Source organism: Phyllobates terribilis, unplaced genomic scaffold, assembly GCF_046119375.1.
Source record: "Phyllobates terribilis strain yellow unplaced genomic scaffold, ASM4611937v1 Scaffold_2__4_contigs__length_985480577, whole genome shotgun sequence".
Lineage (NCBI taxonomy): Eukaryota > Metazoa > Chordata > Amphibia > Anura > Dendrobatidae > Phyllobates > Phyllobates terribilis.
In genome coordinates, this window is record NW_027362762.1 from 197,344,869 (window position 1) to 197,359,032 (window position 14,164).

Here is a 14,164-nt window from a genome sequence, read left to right on the forward strand (position 1 = left end):
GACCATGTTTTAACTGGTAAATTAGCACTATGCCTGCTGGTAAATAGCAGAGACACATATGACAAGACTCTTGGAGCAACCTAAGCAAAATGTTTTGGTACCAAAAGTAAAGGCTTGTTTGCCACAAGGCACTGAAAGGACAAGGATTATTGTAGTGTAATGGAATTCTTTGGCATACTTGCAGCTTGGTGATCAAATGACACACGAGAGAAACTCCTAGTGCTGGAACTGAACAAGCACGACCAGCAAGAGAACAGAACGACAAGACATAACCCTAGAAAGTGAGCGATAATAATCATATATTAGGCCATTAATTGGCTAGTGATGTGACCAATATACAGATTTAAAAGGGGTTTTATGGCTTCAGGAAAACCCCCATCTCCCCACTGTAGTCTACCACACCTGTGCTTTACACACCCTCCCCATGTCCAGCTCTAAGTTTCCGCCAGTGTCTGTTATAACCTACAGTGCTGACGTCATGTGAACAGCACTACAGCCAATCAGTGAGCTCAACAGCTCACACAGTAAACTCGGGCAGCTCCGCTGAGATTCATTACTGACTGCTGCGTTGTCAACATGAACAACACAGGGCACAGCAGTGGAAACTGTGCGAGTAAACTAGTTTGTTTTTGTTTTTTTAAGCAAACTGAAGCTGGGGACAGGGTCATTGTTTTAAATGCAAAAGATTTTCACTTTGTACTGCCTCCTTTAAATAGGAATTAAAGAGGGTGTATCAAACATTTATCTCCTATCAATAGGACAGATAAGTGTAAGATTGATGGGTGGGGCTCATCTGTTGAAATTCACCAAACTAAACAATATATTCATTTATACCAAATGAATGGAGCAGTGGTCTCACATGCACACTACTACTCCATTCATTCAGAGGAGTCTAGGACCCCCATTTTTCAATATTGTGGGGATTCCAGCAGTCAAAGAGAATTCATAAGTAACTCTAGCCATGCAGGAATCAATAATATCCAGAAATTTGACAGTTGCACAACAATTCTCTCCAGATACAGTAGAAGCTCCAGACCTTTTCTGGAGTCCACACGCAAAGTCACAATTAGGCCAAAATACATACTTATCTGCTGGCAATACAGAGCTTTTCACATCCTCAGTGAGTGGATGGAGCCGTGTGGACTTGATCGCTGCGACCTCCTGACTTCGGAGAGGTGGTGAAGTCATACTTGAAGTTTGCAAACTAGCAGTCCTATTCATCTGCTGTAATACTGGATTCTCCTATACAGACACAAGAAAAAAAAAACTCCAAAAAATGTCATTTCATAATCTATTAAAATGTTTAACAATTTTTGAAGATGGCAGAGTTACTGCTCACCTGTGATTGAAGTTTACCATCCAGGCTGGAGGATACAAGTTCCTCCAAGTTACGGTCAGGGACATGGCACTTCAAAAGCGGATTTTGCTTAAACACGGGTGGTTTCTTATCGCTCACTAAAGAAGGAACGGGTGAGAAAATGAATAAACCCAAAAATATTGGCTGAAGTGCAGGAAATGTATTAAATATTTAATGAGGTTTGTATTATAAACATCTTCCTTCAATTTTAGAGCTGTTTATTTGATTATCGATTTATATGATGTATTAGGACATGTTCACACACTCAGGTTTTGGAGTGCGGATTCTGCACCGCAAATTGCCATCCATTTACAATACAATACATGTGAATCAGGTTTTCAAAACACCATTCACATGTGAAAAAAATAAAAAATCTGCACAAATCTGGGAACATGCTGCAGATTTTCAAGTATGCTTGACACTCTTGATAAGGTTTTGCAATGCAGTAGGGTGAAATCTGCCAGCAATTCAGTGCACACGTGTAACCAAATCCGAAGTGGAAATTTTACGCAACGCGTGAACATTGCCTCAGGCTGAGTTCACACACGAGTGTATACAAAACCTTCCATTTTTCTTACAGAAAGACATTTAAAAAAAAAAAATAAAATCTGACATTTATTTTTCTAACCATATTGTGTTCCGCCTGTTATGGTTTTTGCTTTTTCATCTGTGTGCTATCAGTATGTCACATGTCAAGCAGTTTTTACATGGACAATTCTATAAATACAAGGTCAAATACAGTTTCCCATCTTAATACTCACAACAGAGCCGTGAAAAACGCTCGACACACAGATGGTAACCAGTTTGAGATCTGGAATATGTAGCAAAGCATGCTGAGGTTTTCTTCTTCTTTTTATACACACAATCGGTCAGTGTGTAAAAATATTCATGTGGACTACCCTACTATCTTGCCTTGGCCCCTGTGCTACCTATTTTGCATACAGACTTTTAATACTTTTCAGCACGGTGGCTCAGTGGATACCATTGTTCCTTTGCAGAGCTGGGGTCCTGGGTTCAAATCCCACCAAGGACAATATAGCTGCAAGGAGTTTGTGTGAGCTTCCTCCAGGTACTCTGGTTTCCTCACACAATCCAAAGACAGATTATGTTGTGAGCCCCAATGGCAAGATCTGTAAAGCACTGTGAAATATGATAGCGCTACATAAGAAAATAAATAAATACATTCACCGGCACTAGCCCCTAGTTTGCTGGGGTTTCTCTGAAAATTAAATTCCATTCATTGCACAGATCCTAAAAACGCACACCCTGAAAAGTATCTCAATTCTTGTGAGATTACAGATTTGGGAGGACAATCAGTGGGCAGCTAAGAAAGACTGATAAAGTATAGCAGACCTGGGCCACTGTTCCAGTGCGGCTTGCGGACTGGGACAAGCAAAAGGGTTGGATACAGTAAAGTGCCACAACATGTGGCTGTCCCCTGCCCAGAGTCTCACTTTCACCAATAGACTGATGGAACAGGAAGCTGTCAGCTCGCTCTTCCATCATTGAGTCTGTGCGTGTGATGCACAACGGGCACTATGACGTCACTACATGTCAATCAGCGCAGACTGGAGCTGTAGGGGAGCAGGGTTAGGTGTAGTTTTTTTGTTTTTTAAATGACAGTACACTGCAGAGACATCATACTGTGTCCTAAGGGACCTATGTGGGCACATTCTACTGACAATGGGGGCCTTGTGGGACATCATATTGTGTGGGAGACGTTTGTAGGGACATCACACTTTGTCGAGAACTGTTGATCAATATACAAGGGCTGAATTACAGGAGCAGTACGATTTATAAGCTTTATAAAAAGCAGTAAGTTATTTGGCTTTGATTTGTTGCTATAGATAAGAATCCATGTTACAATAAGCCCTATTGTAATGTTTATTAACAGTAGCAGTAAGTCAAAATACTAAATTCTGCTCAATATTAAGTGATAAAAAATAATTCAAGAAGTTGTCCAGTACTTATCTCCCCAATGTATTCACCCTGTGTCCATAAGCATTTTTGTAAATACCTTTGGTTGTCCTTCTTGCCTGTGAGCGGCACTATTGCTGTCCGCTCACAGGTATCACCTGACCCGCGGCTTTTTCTTCTGCTGACGTCCTGTCAAGTGAGGTGTGACATCAGTGACGCGGTCCCCGCGGTGCATGCTGGGTTGTGAGCAGGGTTACCCCGCGTCACACCCAGCATCCACCGCACGCTTCGCCAATGAATGAGGAGAGGGAAAGCGCGTGGTGGATGCTGGGTGTGATGGGCTGTGTACGGGGTTACCCTGCACATCACTCACAGTTGAACACAACACCGAGTTACACCCGGCTGCAGCCAGAATTTGACGTGACATCAGCGGATGTCAGAGCCGGCTGCAGTCAGGGGTCAGGTGATGCCTGTGAGGCCAGCGATAGCGCCGTTAACAGGCAAGAAAAACAACCAAAAGGTATTTACAAAAACCTTTATGGGCACAGTGTGAATACATTGGGGAGATAATAAAAAGTACTGGACAACTCCTTTAAGTTCATCCGGTTGATTCAGTCCTACATAATCACAGTATCTCATGTGGCCACTTGGGAAAATTATTTGCCCAGCCGTGCTCTGTAACATCATTGTACATCATTGGGCACTTTCCATATACCTTTCGGCTGCATGTTGGAGAAACAAGATATCCTGTCTAGATTGGAGGATGCGGACTGACTTCTTAGCACAGCATACATAGAACTTCTGACCATCTTCAAATAAAATATGTAGATTTCAATGAGAAAAAAAAAAATACAAAATAAGAAACTCATTTTTATAATTTCTTACATACACCTATTGTAATATCAGGGATCTCCCTCTGATGAAACATTTGACAGATTGCGAAACGTGCGTTGGGGACTTCTGTGATGTGGGTCTGACTACTGGCATGTATAACAACCAACAGCATGGGTATAAGTTTATGACATATGCAGCTGTGCTGATACATGAAAGCAAGCTAAGACAGCAGCATCCTGGATACACAAAGACCTCACATCCAGCCTATATTACTGGGAGGAATATTCCCCACAATAGAAACTTGTATTAGGCTACAAACTGCACATCATGGGTCTTAAAATGAATGAATGAATGAATGAATGAAGAGCTCAGACAAAGTTAGTGCAATATTAACTGTAGGTAACCACTAACATATGTCAAAAGGTGTCCATAGTCTAGATGAGTAGTTGTAAGAGCATGTGCAACCCAACCCTGCAACATTATATTTCCAGTTTTACCATGTTCTTGGATAAGTTGGATGATTGAGCTATTGATGATCCCCTCATGGGAACTCTTTGAGCCAAGCTTAGTTTACCAGTAGCAGGTACTGGAACCCCAACATCAGAGAGAATACTAGCCAAGGCAGCTGGATCGGCTTTAAACTCAGCATTTCCACCTAAAACAATAAAAAATATTTTTTAAAACAAAATGTATCAAAACTTAGATTTACTAAACAAAATCTGAATTAGGTCAGTACAAATCTTCCATTAAACAAGGCCAGACGTGTCAGGAGTCAGACCAGCAGCGATCAGCTAGTCATTGCCATAGACCTAATCTGCAAGGGATTTTTGCTAATAATTTCCTCGACAGTGATGCTGCAGGGAAACTGAAAGCCTCTCCTAGCAATAACTTCTGATTGTGGTTACACATATGAACGCAGGGCCAAATTTTTGGGAAGTATATACACCGCAGATCTACTGACTTATCAAAACAGTGCAAGGTTCAAAGAAGTCACTTCCAATTACCTTTTCCATCATAATTGAATTGATTTTTCTGACCAAGAGTGACTTCAGCTAATGGTTCTCTTCTGTGTCTTGCTGGAGGACTCACAGAGGGTTGTGTGTCTGTAGCTACTCGAGGCCGATCCAACTTCTGAGAAAAGTTGAAAGGCTGGGGACGAGTGCAAGCCTTCTTTTTCACCGCTTTACCCTAGAGAGAAAAAAAATAAAAAAATTTGCATGTGGATTAATCCTGTTTAATACCAGTTTTCTGCTACCAGTCATTAATACCAAAAACACGCACATTGGACAAATGCAAATACAAAAGTTAAATATTAAGGAAAAGGAAAATGCCAACATTTCTCTTACCTTTTGAAACTGGTTCTGCCAAGATTGATGCAGCTTTTGGAAATCAGGGGGTTGATTTACTTTTGAGAGAATTGGCAGTCTGCTTTTTGGAGTGTCCTGTGGCCCATGTTTCTCCAGTACTGGACTTTGCTTTTCCAGCTGAAAACATGGAGCGTTGGAATCATTTTCTTTCCCTTTTTTCCAGGTGTTCTTCTGAATAGAGGATTTGTATCGAAACCCAGATGTAGAATCATTGTAAGACTGCATTTCCAGCAAGTAGATACTCTAGTCACTTTTTCACATTAAGGCTCAAAACACCTTCAAAATATCTGTCTAGTGATAAAAGAAAAAAAGTTATCAAACCGACGAAGAAAAGGAGGCATAAATAAAACCCTCTGTAACCCATCTGACTGCTCACGCAGAGGAGCTGGGGAGAATGACCCGCTCCAGTGAGTGAGCCCCAGAGCTGCACTCAGCGAGCGGTGTCCTGTCACTCACTGAGCTCAGCTCTGGTGCTTGCTCGCTGGAGTGAGTCATTCTCCCCAGCTCCTCTGCGTAAGGATTTTTTAAATTTTATTCTTAGTTTTACATAAGAAGACAGCAGGAGCAGAATACTACTCTCAACATTGTCCCTTGCTCACGCTGATCACAGAGCCGGTAGGGGACAATGATGATGGCAGCAATCAGCACTTGGGAACAGCACCAACTGTCCACACAATATAGCGGGTTCGCCCGCTCACGGTCAGAGTCCTTTAGCACAAACACTCTGGAGGTCTCCACACCTCCAGCCACAGACACTGAATGAGACATTCGGTCTCCATTTTATTTACAAGACGCACGCCCTGGGGTGGGGATAAGTGAGCAGTCAAACCCCCCCCCCCCCCATCTCTTATGACTGCTCGTAAAAACCGGCCCTGATACGCCCTATTAACCCTCTCTACATGTGCTGGAGCAAGCTACCAACTTCGGTGACACATATCTCCCCTCAAGGACATGTCCGGCAGCCATAATAGATATAATCTATTGTTGGAATCGGAGGTGTATATACCATACACTCACTGTGAGTATAACCGGCCTAGTAGTGGAAGGAGCCACGGCCTTGTCCATCACTCGGCAGTCAATTGCGTAATTGTCTTGACGATTGGAGGCAGCGGTGGAATCGTGTGACCTGTCCAGTGTCATCTGTGACAAAGTGGTAACAGTGGTGGGATCTGTGCAACCCACCCTCGCCCCCCTTCCCCCAGCTGTGTAATCGTGACACCGCTCGTTTAATGTTCATGGTTGGGTAATGTAAATGCATCCTTACTCGCGGAGTATACGCTGGAAGAAACAGTCTCCTAGTGTGGTGAACGTCTCTTGAAGAAGCCATAGCACTGCCCGCACCAGAGCCCTAATCTAAGTAATGGATGTTTAGAGACCTCATTTATAAAAACTGTCTTTGTTGCCCAGAGTAACCAATCAGAGCTCAGCTTTGATTTCATAAAGTACTTTGATAAAAAGAAAGCTGCACCGTGATTGGTTGCTACAGGTAACATCATTTTTCTATTAGACAGTTATGATAAATTTGCCCCATTGAGACAGAGGGGTTTGGCCAGTGAAAACAAAACAAGTTATTTGAAAACAAAACAAGTTATTGCCTATCCCCAAGTTATGATGATTTATTAAGTGGTGCCCGTCGGGACATGTATGGAACAGCAGAATGGGGAAAGAAAACCCCTTTACACAGAATACCTCATCCCCTAAGACACTGCTGTGAATATCAGTATATCAGATGTGTCAATAAAACAATGCAACCCCACTATGCCATAGTTATCCTGACAAAAACTGACTTTTCTGGCACTGGGCATGTACTCTATGTAAACCACAAGCTCGGTACACTCGGCAAAAGTACAATGCAAGAGCAAGAACCCCCTGTGATCTGTAGGATAGAGGTACAGACTGGGTACACCAAGTGTCCAGACGTTTGCTGGATCTGGCGACCCAGTACAGTGGGAGAAGGGCACCATTCCCCTGCCTCCCTGCTGGCAGAAGCGGAGGGTGCAGTCCCGACAGGTTGGCATTGTTGCACCACCACTGGCCCATAATGTCTGCTCTCTAATGTTGCTATAAGAGGCAGCTTTGCCGGGCAGTGTGGCACTGAAGCTGCCGGTGATCAGGAGCCACTAGTGGGCTCCAGCGACCCGGCCGCCTTCGGAGCAGCGCCTACAAGTGCAAGGAAGTATGTTGTAAGCTTGTATGTTCGGCCACCTCTGATGGATAACAAGGTTTGTCGGTAGCCTAGGTAATGAGCTGTAAACAAGAATAAAAATGCCTCAGTACTTGAAAACAGAGGGGGTATTTGATAAGTAAATTGCAAAAGGTGTTTGTTTTTAGAAGCACTTTGCAATTTTTACACATAATTTGGGAATAACCCTGACTGCTGATAATGCAGCATGGATCAGGCACCGGCTGTGTGATCTCAGTCATATATGTTTATCTCTAAAATGCTGCGGTGTTTCAGAGAAAAACAGAGTTTAACAGCTCTCAGGGGCAGAGGCTTATTTGGAATAACCCTGACTGCTGGATAATGCAGCATGGATCAGCACCGGCTGTGTGATCTCAGTCATATATGTTTATCTCTAAAATGCTGCGGGTTTCAGAGAAAAACAGAGTTTAACAGCTCTCAGGGGCAGAGGCTTACAAGGCTCCCCATCCCCCCTCACAGTAAGCACTCCTACAGTGCTCCTGTCCCCCCTCCAGGTACGCGCCTCCCTTACCAGTGCTCCTGTGCTCACAGGTAGCGGCCTCCTTAGAGCAGTGCTCCTGTGCCCCCCTCACAGTACCGCCTCCTTAGCGCAGTGCTCCTGTGCCCCCCCTCACAGGTACGGCGCAGTGTTGACCTGCCTCCTAGCGCAGGGCTCCAGGGCTCCCCATCCCCCCTCACAGGTACGCGGCCTCCTTAGCGCAGTGCTCCTGTGCCCCCCCTCACAGGTACGCGGCCTCCTTAGCGCAGTGCTCCTGTGCCCCCCCTCACAGGTACGCGGCCTCCTTAGCGCAGTGCTCCTGTGCCCCCCCTCACAGGTACGCGGCCTCCTTAGCGCAGTGCTCCTGTGCCCCCCCTCACAGGTACGCGGCCTCCTTAGCGCAGTGCTCCTGTGCCCCCCCTCACAGGTACGCGGCCTCCTTAGCGCAGTGCTCCTGTGCCCCCCCTCACAGGTACGCGGCCTCCTTAGCGCAGTGCTCCTGTGCCCCCCCTCACAGGTACGCGGCCTCCTTAGCGCAGTGCTCCTGTGCCCCCCCTCACAGGTACGCGGCCTCCTTAGCGCAGTGCTCCTGTGCCCCCCCTCACAGGTACGCGGCCTCCTTAGCGCAGTGCTCCTGTGCCCCCCCTCACAGGTACGCGGCCTCCTTAGCGCAGTGCTCCTGTGCCCCCCCTCACAGGTACGCGGCCTCCTTAGCGCAGTGCTCCTGTGCCCCCCCTCACAGGTACGCGGCCTCCTTAGCGCAGTGCTCCTGTGCCCCCCCTCACAGGTACGCGGCCTCCTTAGCGCAGTGCTCCTGTGCCCCCCCTCACAGGTACGCGGCCTCCTTAGCGCAGTGCTCCTGCAGCCCCCTCACAGGTACGCGGCCTCCTTAGCGCAGTGCTCCTGCAGCCCCCTCACAGGTACGCGGCCTCCTTAGCGCAGTGCTCCTGCAGCCCCCTCACAGGTACGCGGCCTCCTTAGCGCAGTGCTCCTGCAGCCCCCTCACAGGTACGCGGCCTCCTTAGCGCAGTGCTCCTGCAGCCCCCTCACAGGTACGCGGCCTCCTTAGCGCAGTGCTCCTGCAGCCCCCTCACAGGTACGCGGCCTCCTTAGCGCAGTGCTCCTGCAGCCCCCTCACAGGTACGCGGCCTCCTTAGCGCAGTGCTCCTGCAGCCCCCTCACAGGTACGCGGCCTCCTTAGCGCAGTGCTCCTGCAGCCCCCTCACAGGTACGCGGCCTCCTTAGCGCAGTGCTCCTGCAGCCCCCTCACAGGTACGCGGCCTCCTTAGCGCAGTGCTCCTGCAGCCCCCTCACAGGTACGCGGCCTCCTTAGCGCAGTGCTCCTGCAGCCCCCTCACAGGTACGCGGCCTCCTTAGCGCAGTGCTCCTGCAGCCCCCTCACAGGTACGCGGCCTCCTTAGCGCAGTGCTCCTGCAGCCCCCTCACAGGTACGCGGCCTCCTTAGCGCAGTGCTCCTGCAGCCCCCTCACAGGTACGCGGCCTCCTTAGCGCAGTGCTCCTGCAGCCCCCTCACAGGTACGCGGCCTCCTTAGCGCAGTGCTCCTGCAGCCCCCTCACAGGTACGCGGCCTCCTTAGCGCAGTGCTCCTGCAGCCCCCTCACAGGTACGCGGCCTCCTTAGCGCAGTGCTCCTGCAGCCCCCTCACAGGTACGCGGCCTCCTTAGCGCAGTGCTCCTGCAGCCCCCTCACAGGTACGCGGCCTCCTTAGCGCAGTGCTCCTGCAGCCCCCTCACAGGTACGCGGCCTCCTTAGCGCAGTGCTCCTGCAGCCCCCTCACAGGTACGCGGCCTCCTTAGCGCAGTGCTCCTGCAGCCCCCTCACAGGTACGCGGCCTCCTTAGCGCAGTGCTCCTGCAGCCCCCTCACAGGTACGCGGCCTCCTTAGCGCAGTGCTCCTGCAGCCCCCTCACAGGTACGCGGCCTCCTTAGCGCAGTGCTCCTGCAGCCCCCTCACAGGTACGCGGCCTCCTTAGCGCAGTGCTCCTGCAGCCCCCTCACAGGTACGCGGCCTCCTTAGCGCAGTGCTCCTGCAGCCCCCTCACAGGTACGCGGCCTCCTTAGCGCAGTGCTCCTGCAGCCCCCTCACAGGTACGCGGCCTCCTTAGCGCAGTGCTCCTGCAGCCCCCTCACAGGTACGCGGCCTCCTTAGCGCAGTGCTCCTGCAGCCCCCTCACAGGTACGCGGCCTCCTTAGCGCAGTGCTCCTGCAGCCCCCTCACAGGTACGCGGCCTCCTTAGCGCAGTGCTCCTGCAGCCCCCTCACAGGTACGCGGCCTCCTTAGCGCAGTGCTCCTGCAGCCCCCTCACAGGTACGCGGCCTCCTTAGCGCAGTGCTCCTGCAGCCCCCTCACAGGTACGCGGCCTCCTTAGCGCAGTGCTCCTGCAGCCCCCTCACAGGTACGCGGCCTCCTTAGCGCAGTGCTCCTGCAGCCCCCTCACAGGTACGCGGCCTCCTTAGCGCAGTGCTCCTGCAGCCCCCTCACAGGTACGCGGCCTCCTTAGCGCAGTGCTCCTGCAGCCCCCTCACAGGTACGCGGCCTCCTTAGCGCAGTGCTCCTGCAGCCCCCTCACAGGTACGCGGCCTCCTTAGCGCAGTGCTCCTGCAGCCCCCTCACAGGTACGCGGCCTCCTTAGCGCAGTGCTCCTGCAGCCCCCTCACAGGTACGCGGCCTCCTTAGCGCAGTGCTCCTGCAGCCCCCTCACAGGTACGCGGCCTCCTTAGCGCAGTGCTCCTGTACCCCCCTCACAGGTACGCGGCCTCCTTAGCGCAGTGCTCCTGCACCCCCCCCCCCTCACAGGTACGCGGCCTCCTTAGCGCAGTGCTCCTGTACCCCCCCCTCACAGGTACGCGGCCTCCTTAGCGCAGTGCTCCTGTACCCCCCCTCACAGGTACGCGGCCTCCTTAGCGCAGTGCTCCTGTACCCCCCTCACAGGTACGCGGCCTCCTTAGCGCAGTGCTCCTGTACCCCCCTCACAGGTACGCAGCCTCCTTAGCGCAGTGCTCCTGTACCCCCCTCACAGGTACGCGGCCTCCTTAGCGCAGTGCTCCTGTACCCCCCTCACAGGTACGCGGCCTCCTTAGCGCAGTGCTCCTGTACCCCCCTCACAGGTACGCGGCCTCCTTAGCGCAGTGCTCCTGTACCCCCCTCACAGGTACGCGGCCTCCTTAGCGCAGTGCTCCTGTACCCCCCTCACAGGTACGCGGCCTCCTTAGCGCAGTGCTCCTGTACCCCCCTCACAGGTACGCGGCCTCCTTAGCGCAGTGCTCCTGTACCCCCCTCACAGGTACGCGGCCTCCTTAGCGCAGTGCTCCTGTACCCCCCTCACAGGTACGCGGCCTCCTTAGCGCAGTGCTCCTGTACCCCCCTCACAGGTACGCGGCCTCCTTAGCGCAGTGCTCCTGTACCCCCCTCACAGGTACGCGGCCTCCTTAGCGCAGTGCTCCTGTACCCCCCTCACAGGTACGCGGCCTCCTTAGCGCAGTGCTCCTGTACCCCCCTCACAGGTACGCAGCCTCCTTAGCGCAGTGCTCCTGTACCCCCCTCACAGGTACGCAGCCTCCTTAGCGCAGTGCTCCTGTACCCCCCTCACAGGTACGCGGCCTCCTTAGCGCAGTGCTCCTGTACCCCCCTCACAGGTACGCGGCCTCCTTAGCGCAGTGCTCCTGTACCCCCCTCACAGGTACGCGGCCTCCTTAGCGCAGTGCTCCTGTACCCCCCTCACAGGTACGCGGCCTCCTTAGCGCAGTGCTCCTGTACCCCCCTCACAGGTACGCGGCCTCCTTAGCGCAGTGCTCCTGTACCCCCCTCACAGGTACGCGGCCTCCTTAGCGCAGTGCTCCTGTACCCCCCTCACAGGTACGCGGCCTCCTTAGCGCAGTGCTCCTGTACCCCCCTCACAGGTACGCGGCCTCCTTAGCGCAGTGCTCCTGTACCCCCCTCACAGGTACGCGGCCTCCTTAGCGCAGTGCTCCTGTACCCCCCTCACAGGTACGCGGCCTCCTTAGCGCAGTGCTCCTGTACCCCCCTCACAGGTACGCGGCCTCCTTAGCTCAGTGCTCCTGTACCCCCCTCACAGGTACGCGGCCTCCTTAGCTCAGTGCTCCTGTACCCCCCTCACAGGTACGCAGCCTCCTTAGCGCAGTGCTCCTGTACCCCCCTCACAGGTACGCAGCCTCCTTAGCGCAGTGCTCCTGTACCCCCCTCACAGGTACGCAGCCTCCTTAGCGCAGTGCTCCTGTACCCCCCTCACAGGTACGCGGCCTCCTTAGCGCAGTGCTCCTGTACCCCCCTCACAGGTACGCGGCCTCCTTAGCGCAGTGCTCCTGTACCCCCCTCACAGGTACGCAGCCTACTTAGCGCAGTGCTCCTGTACCCCCCTCACAGGTACGCAGCCTCCTTAGCGCAGTGCTCCTGTACCCCCCCTCACAGGTACGCGGCCTCCTTAGCGCAGTGCTCCTGTCCCCTTCTGACAGACTCCTGTCCTAGGCCCTGCTGCTCCAGTCCCCGCCTCCCCCTCACAGGTACGCGGCCTCCATATCCTTAGCGCAGTGCTCCTGTACCCCCCTCACATGTACACGGCCTCCAGACTCCTGTCCCAGCTGATGATGACTGAGGCAGATGACGTTGGGCTCAGTCCCAGCTGCACACCACACAGCGATGCCCTCCCAGCAGTAGCCCCCGGTACATACAGGCTGCTGCCCTGTACAGCTCCACGCAGAGAAAACCAACGGTTCACACAAACCTGATTCAACCGCCTCTCCCGCCCGGTGCGGCACATGCAGCTGACCGGCTCCAGCATCGGTCCCGGCCGTGACGAGCACCGGCTCCCAGGACGCCGCTCCTGCCACCAAGCTCTGCTCAAGTTTCACAATTCGTAAAATGCTGCGCTCCCTGATTGGTTAAAGGAAGAAAAAAACTCACGTGATCACGGCCCTTCGAACCAATCAGCTTCTAAAGACAAACTGTGACGAAGTCGCACTACAACCACGTGACGACGTTCTGACGGGCCGCTAGGGAAAGAGGGGGTCTTCCTGGGAGCGGTTACGGGCAACACAAAGCGAGCAGTGTCCGGAGCAGGCGCAGTGTGTATATGAAGCCGAGGAACGCCATTACTGTACTCCACCTGACCGCAGCAGCAATGACTGGATGACTTACGGCGGTGTCGTCCTTCTCGTTCTCTCTGCATCACTTTCTATAAAGTGTCATGGTCACTATTGTACTGTATTTGAAGAGCATGGTAGTAGCCGTTAGGTCACAAGAGCCTCCATGACTGACCCATAGGAATGTAGGTGCGTCTCTAAGTGCCAGAAGTGGCCTCCAGCCACCTACATGAGCTGTACACTCCTTGTGCTCTATGCACTCCTTGTGCTCTATGCACTCCTTGTGCTCTATGCACTCCTTGTGCTCTATGCACTCCTTGTGCTCTATGCACTCCTTGTGCTCTATGCACTCCTTGTGCTCTATGCACTCCTTGTGTTCTATACACTCCTTGTGTTCTATACACTCCTTGTGCCATATACACAGGCGGTGTGCTGTCTGTCATTTATCTAACAAACTACCCACTTTACCATTATACTGCTACACAGCTCGGCTGTGATTTTTGCCATGTAGAGCAATACTATGGCATTTCTGTATATAGCACCAGCTCTCAGATGATCGTAGGTTCAAACAAATACAGTGATAGGTAAGAAAAAAATATTTAAAAATAAATATATATCAAAGTTTAAATCACCTCCTTTTACTCCATTAAAAATACACCTATGTATTATCACTGCCAACGTAAAAGTCTGATCTATCAACATATAAGATTAGCCTGATCAGTAAATGGTGTGATGAGGAAAAAAAACTAATCTAAATGGCAGAAATAATATTTTTTTCGCACACCACAACACAGTGAAAAATTCAATAATAAGCAATCAAGACATCATATCATCTACCTCAAAATGGTATGAATAAAAACACTGGCTCTGTTAGGTGTTGGTGTGGTG

General features: G+C 51.3%; 1 protein-coding gene across 1 annotated transcript in view; it reads right to left on the bottom strand.

Moving 5' to 3' along the window:
* The window catches only part of TROAP (trophinin associated protein), a 36,341-nt gene extending 23,261 nt beyond the window's left edge, over window positions 1–13,080 (bottom strand). The window contains exons 1-7 of the mRNA XM_073669058.1: window positions 12,919–13,080; window positions 5,455–5,766; window positions 5,113–5,296; window positions 4,606–4,763; window positions 3,990–4,083; window positions 1,340–1,455; window positions 900–1,242 (exon numbers count right to left, since the gene is read on the bottom strand). Coding sequence (XP_073525159.1) covers window positions 900–1,242; window positions 1,340–1,455; window positions 3,990–4,083; window positions 4,606–4,763; window positions 5,113–5,296; window positions 5,455–5,700 — 1,141 coding nt within the window. The 5' untranslated portion in view covers window positions 5,701–5,766; window positions 12,919–13,080. The remainder of the gene's footprint in view (window positions 1–899; window positions 1,243–1,339; window positions 1,456–3,989; window positions 4,084–4,605; window positions 4,764–5,112; window positions 5,297–5,454; window positions 5,767–12,918) is intronic.
* Window positions 13,081–14,164: the final 1,084 nt, after the last annotated feature.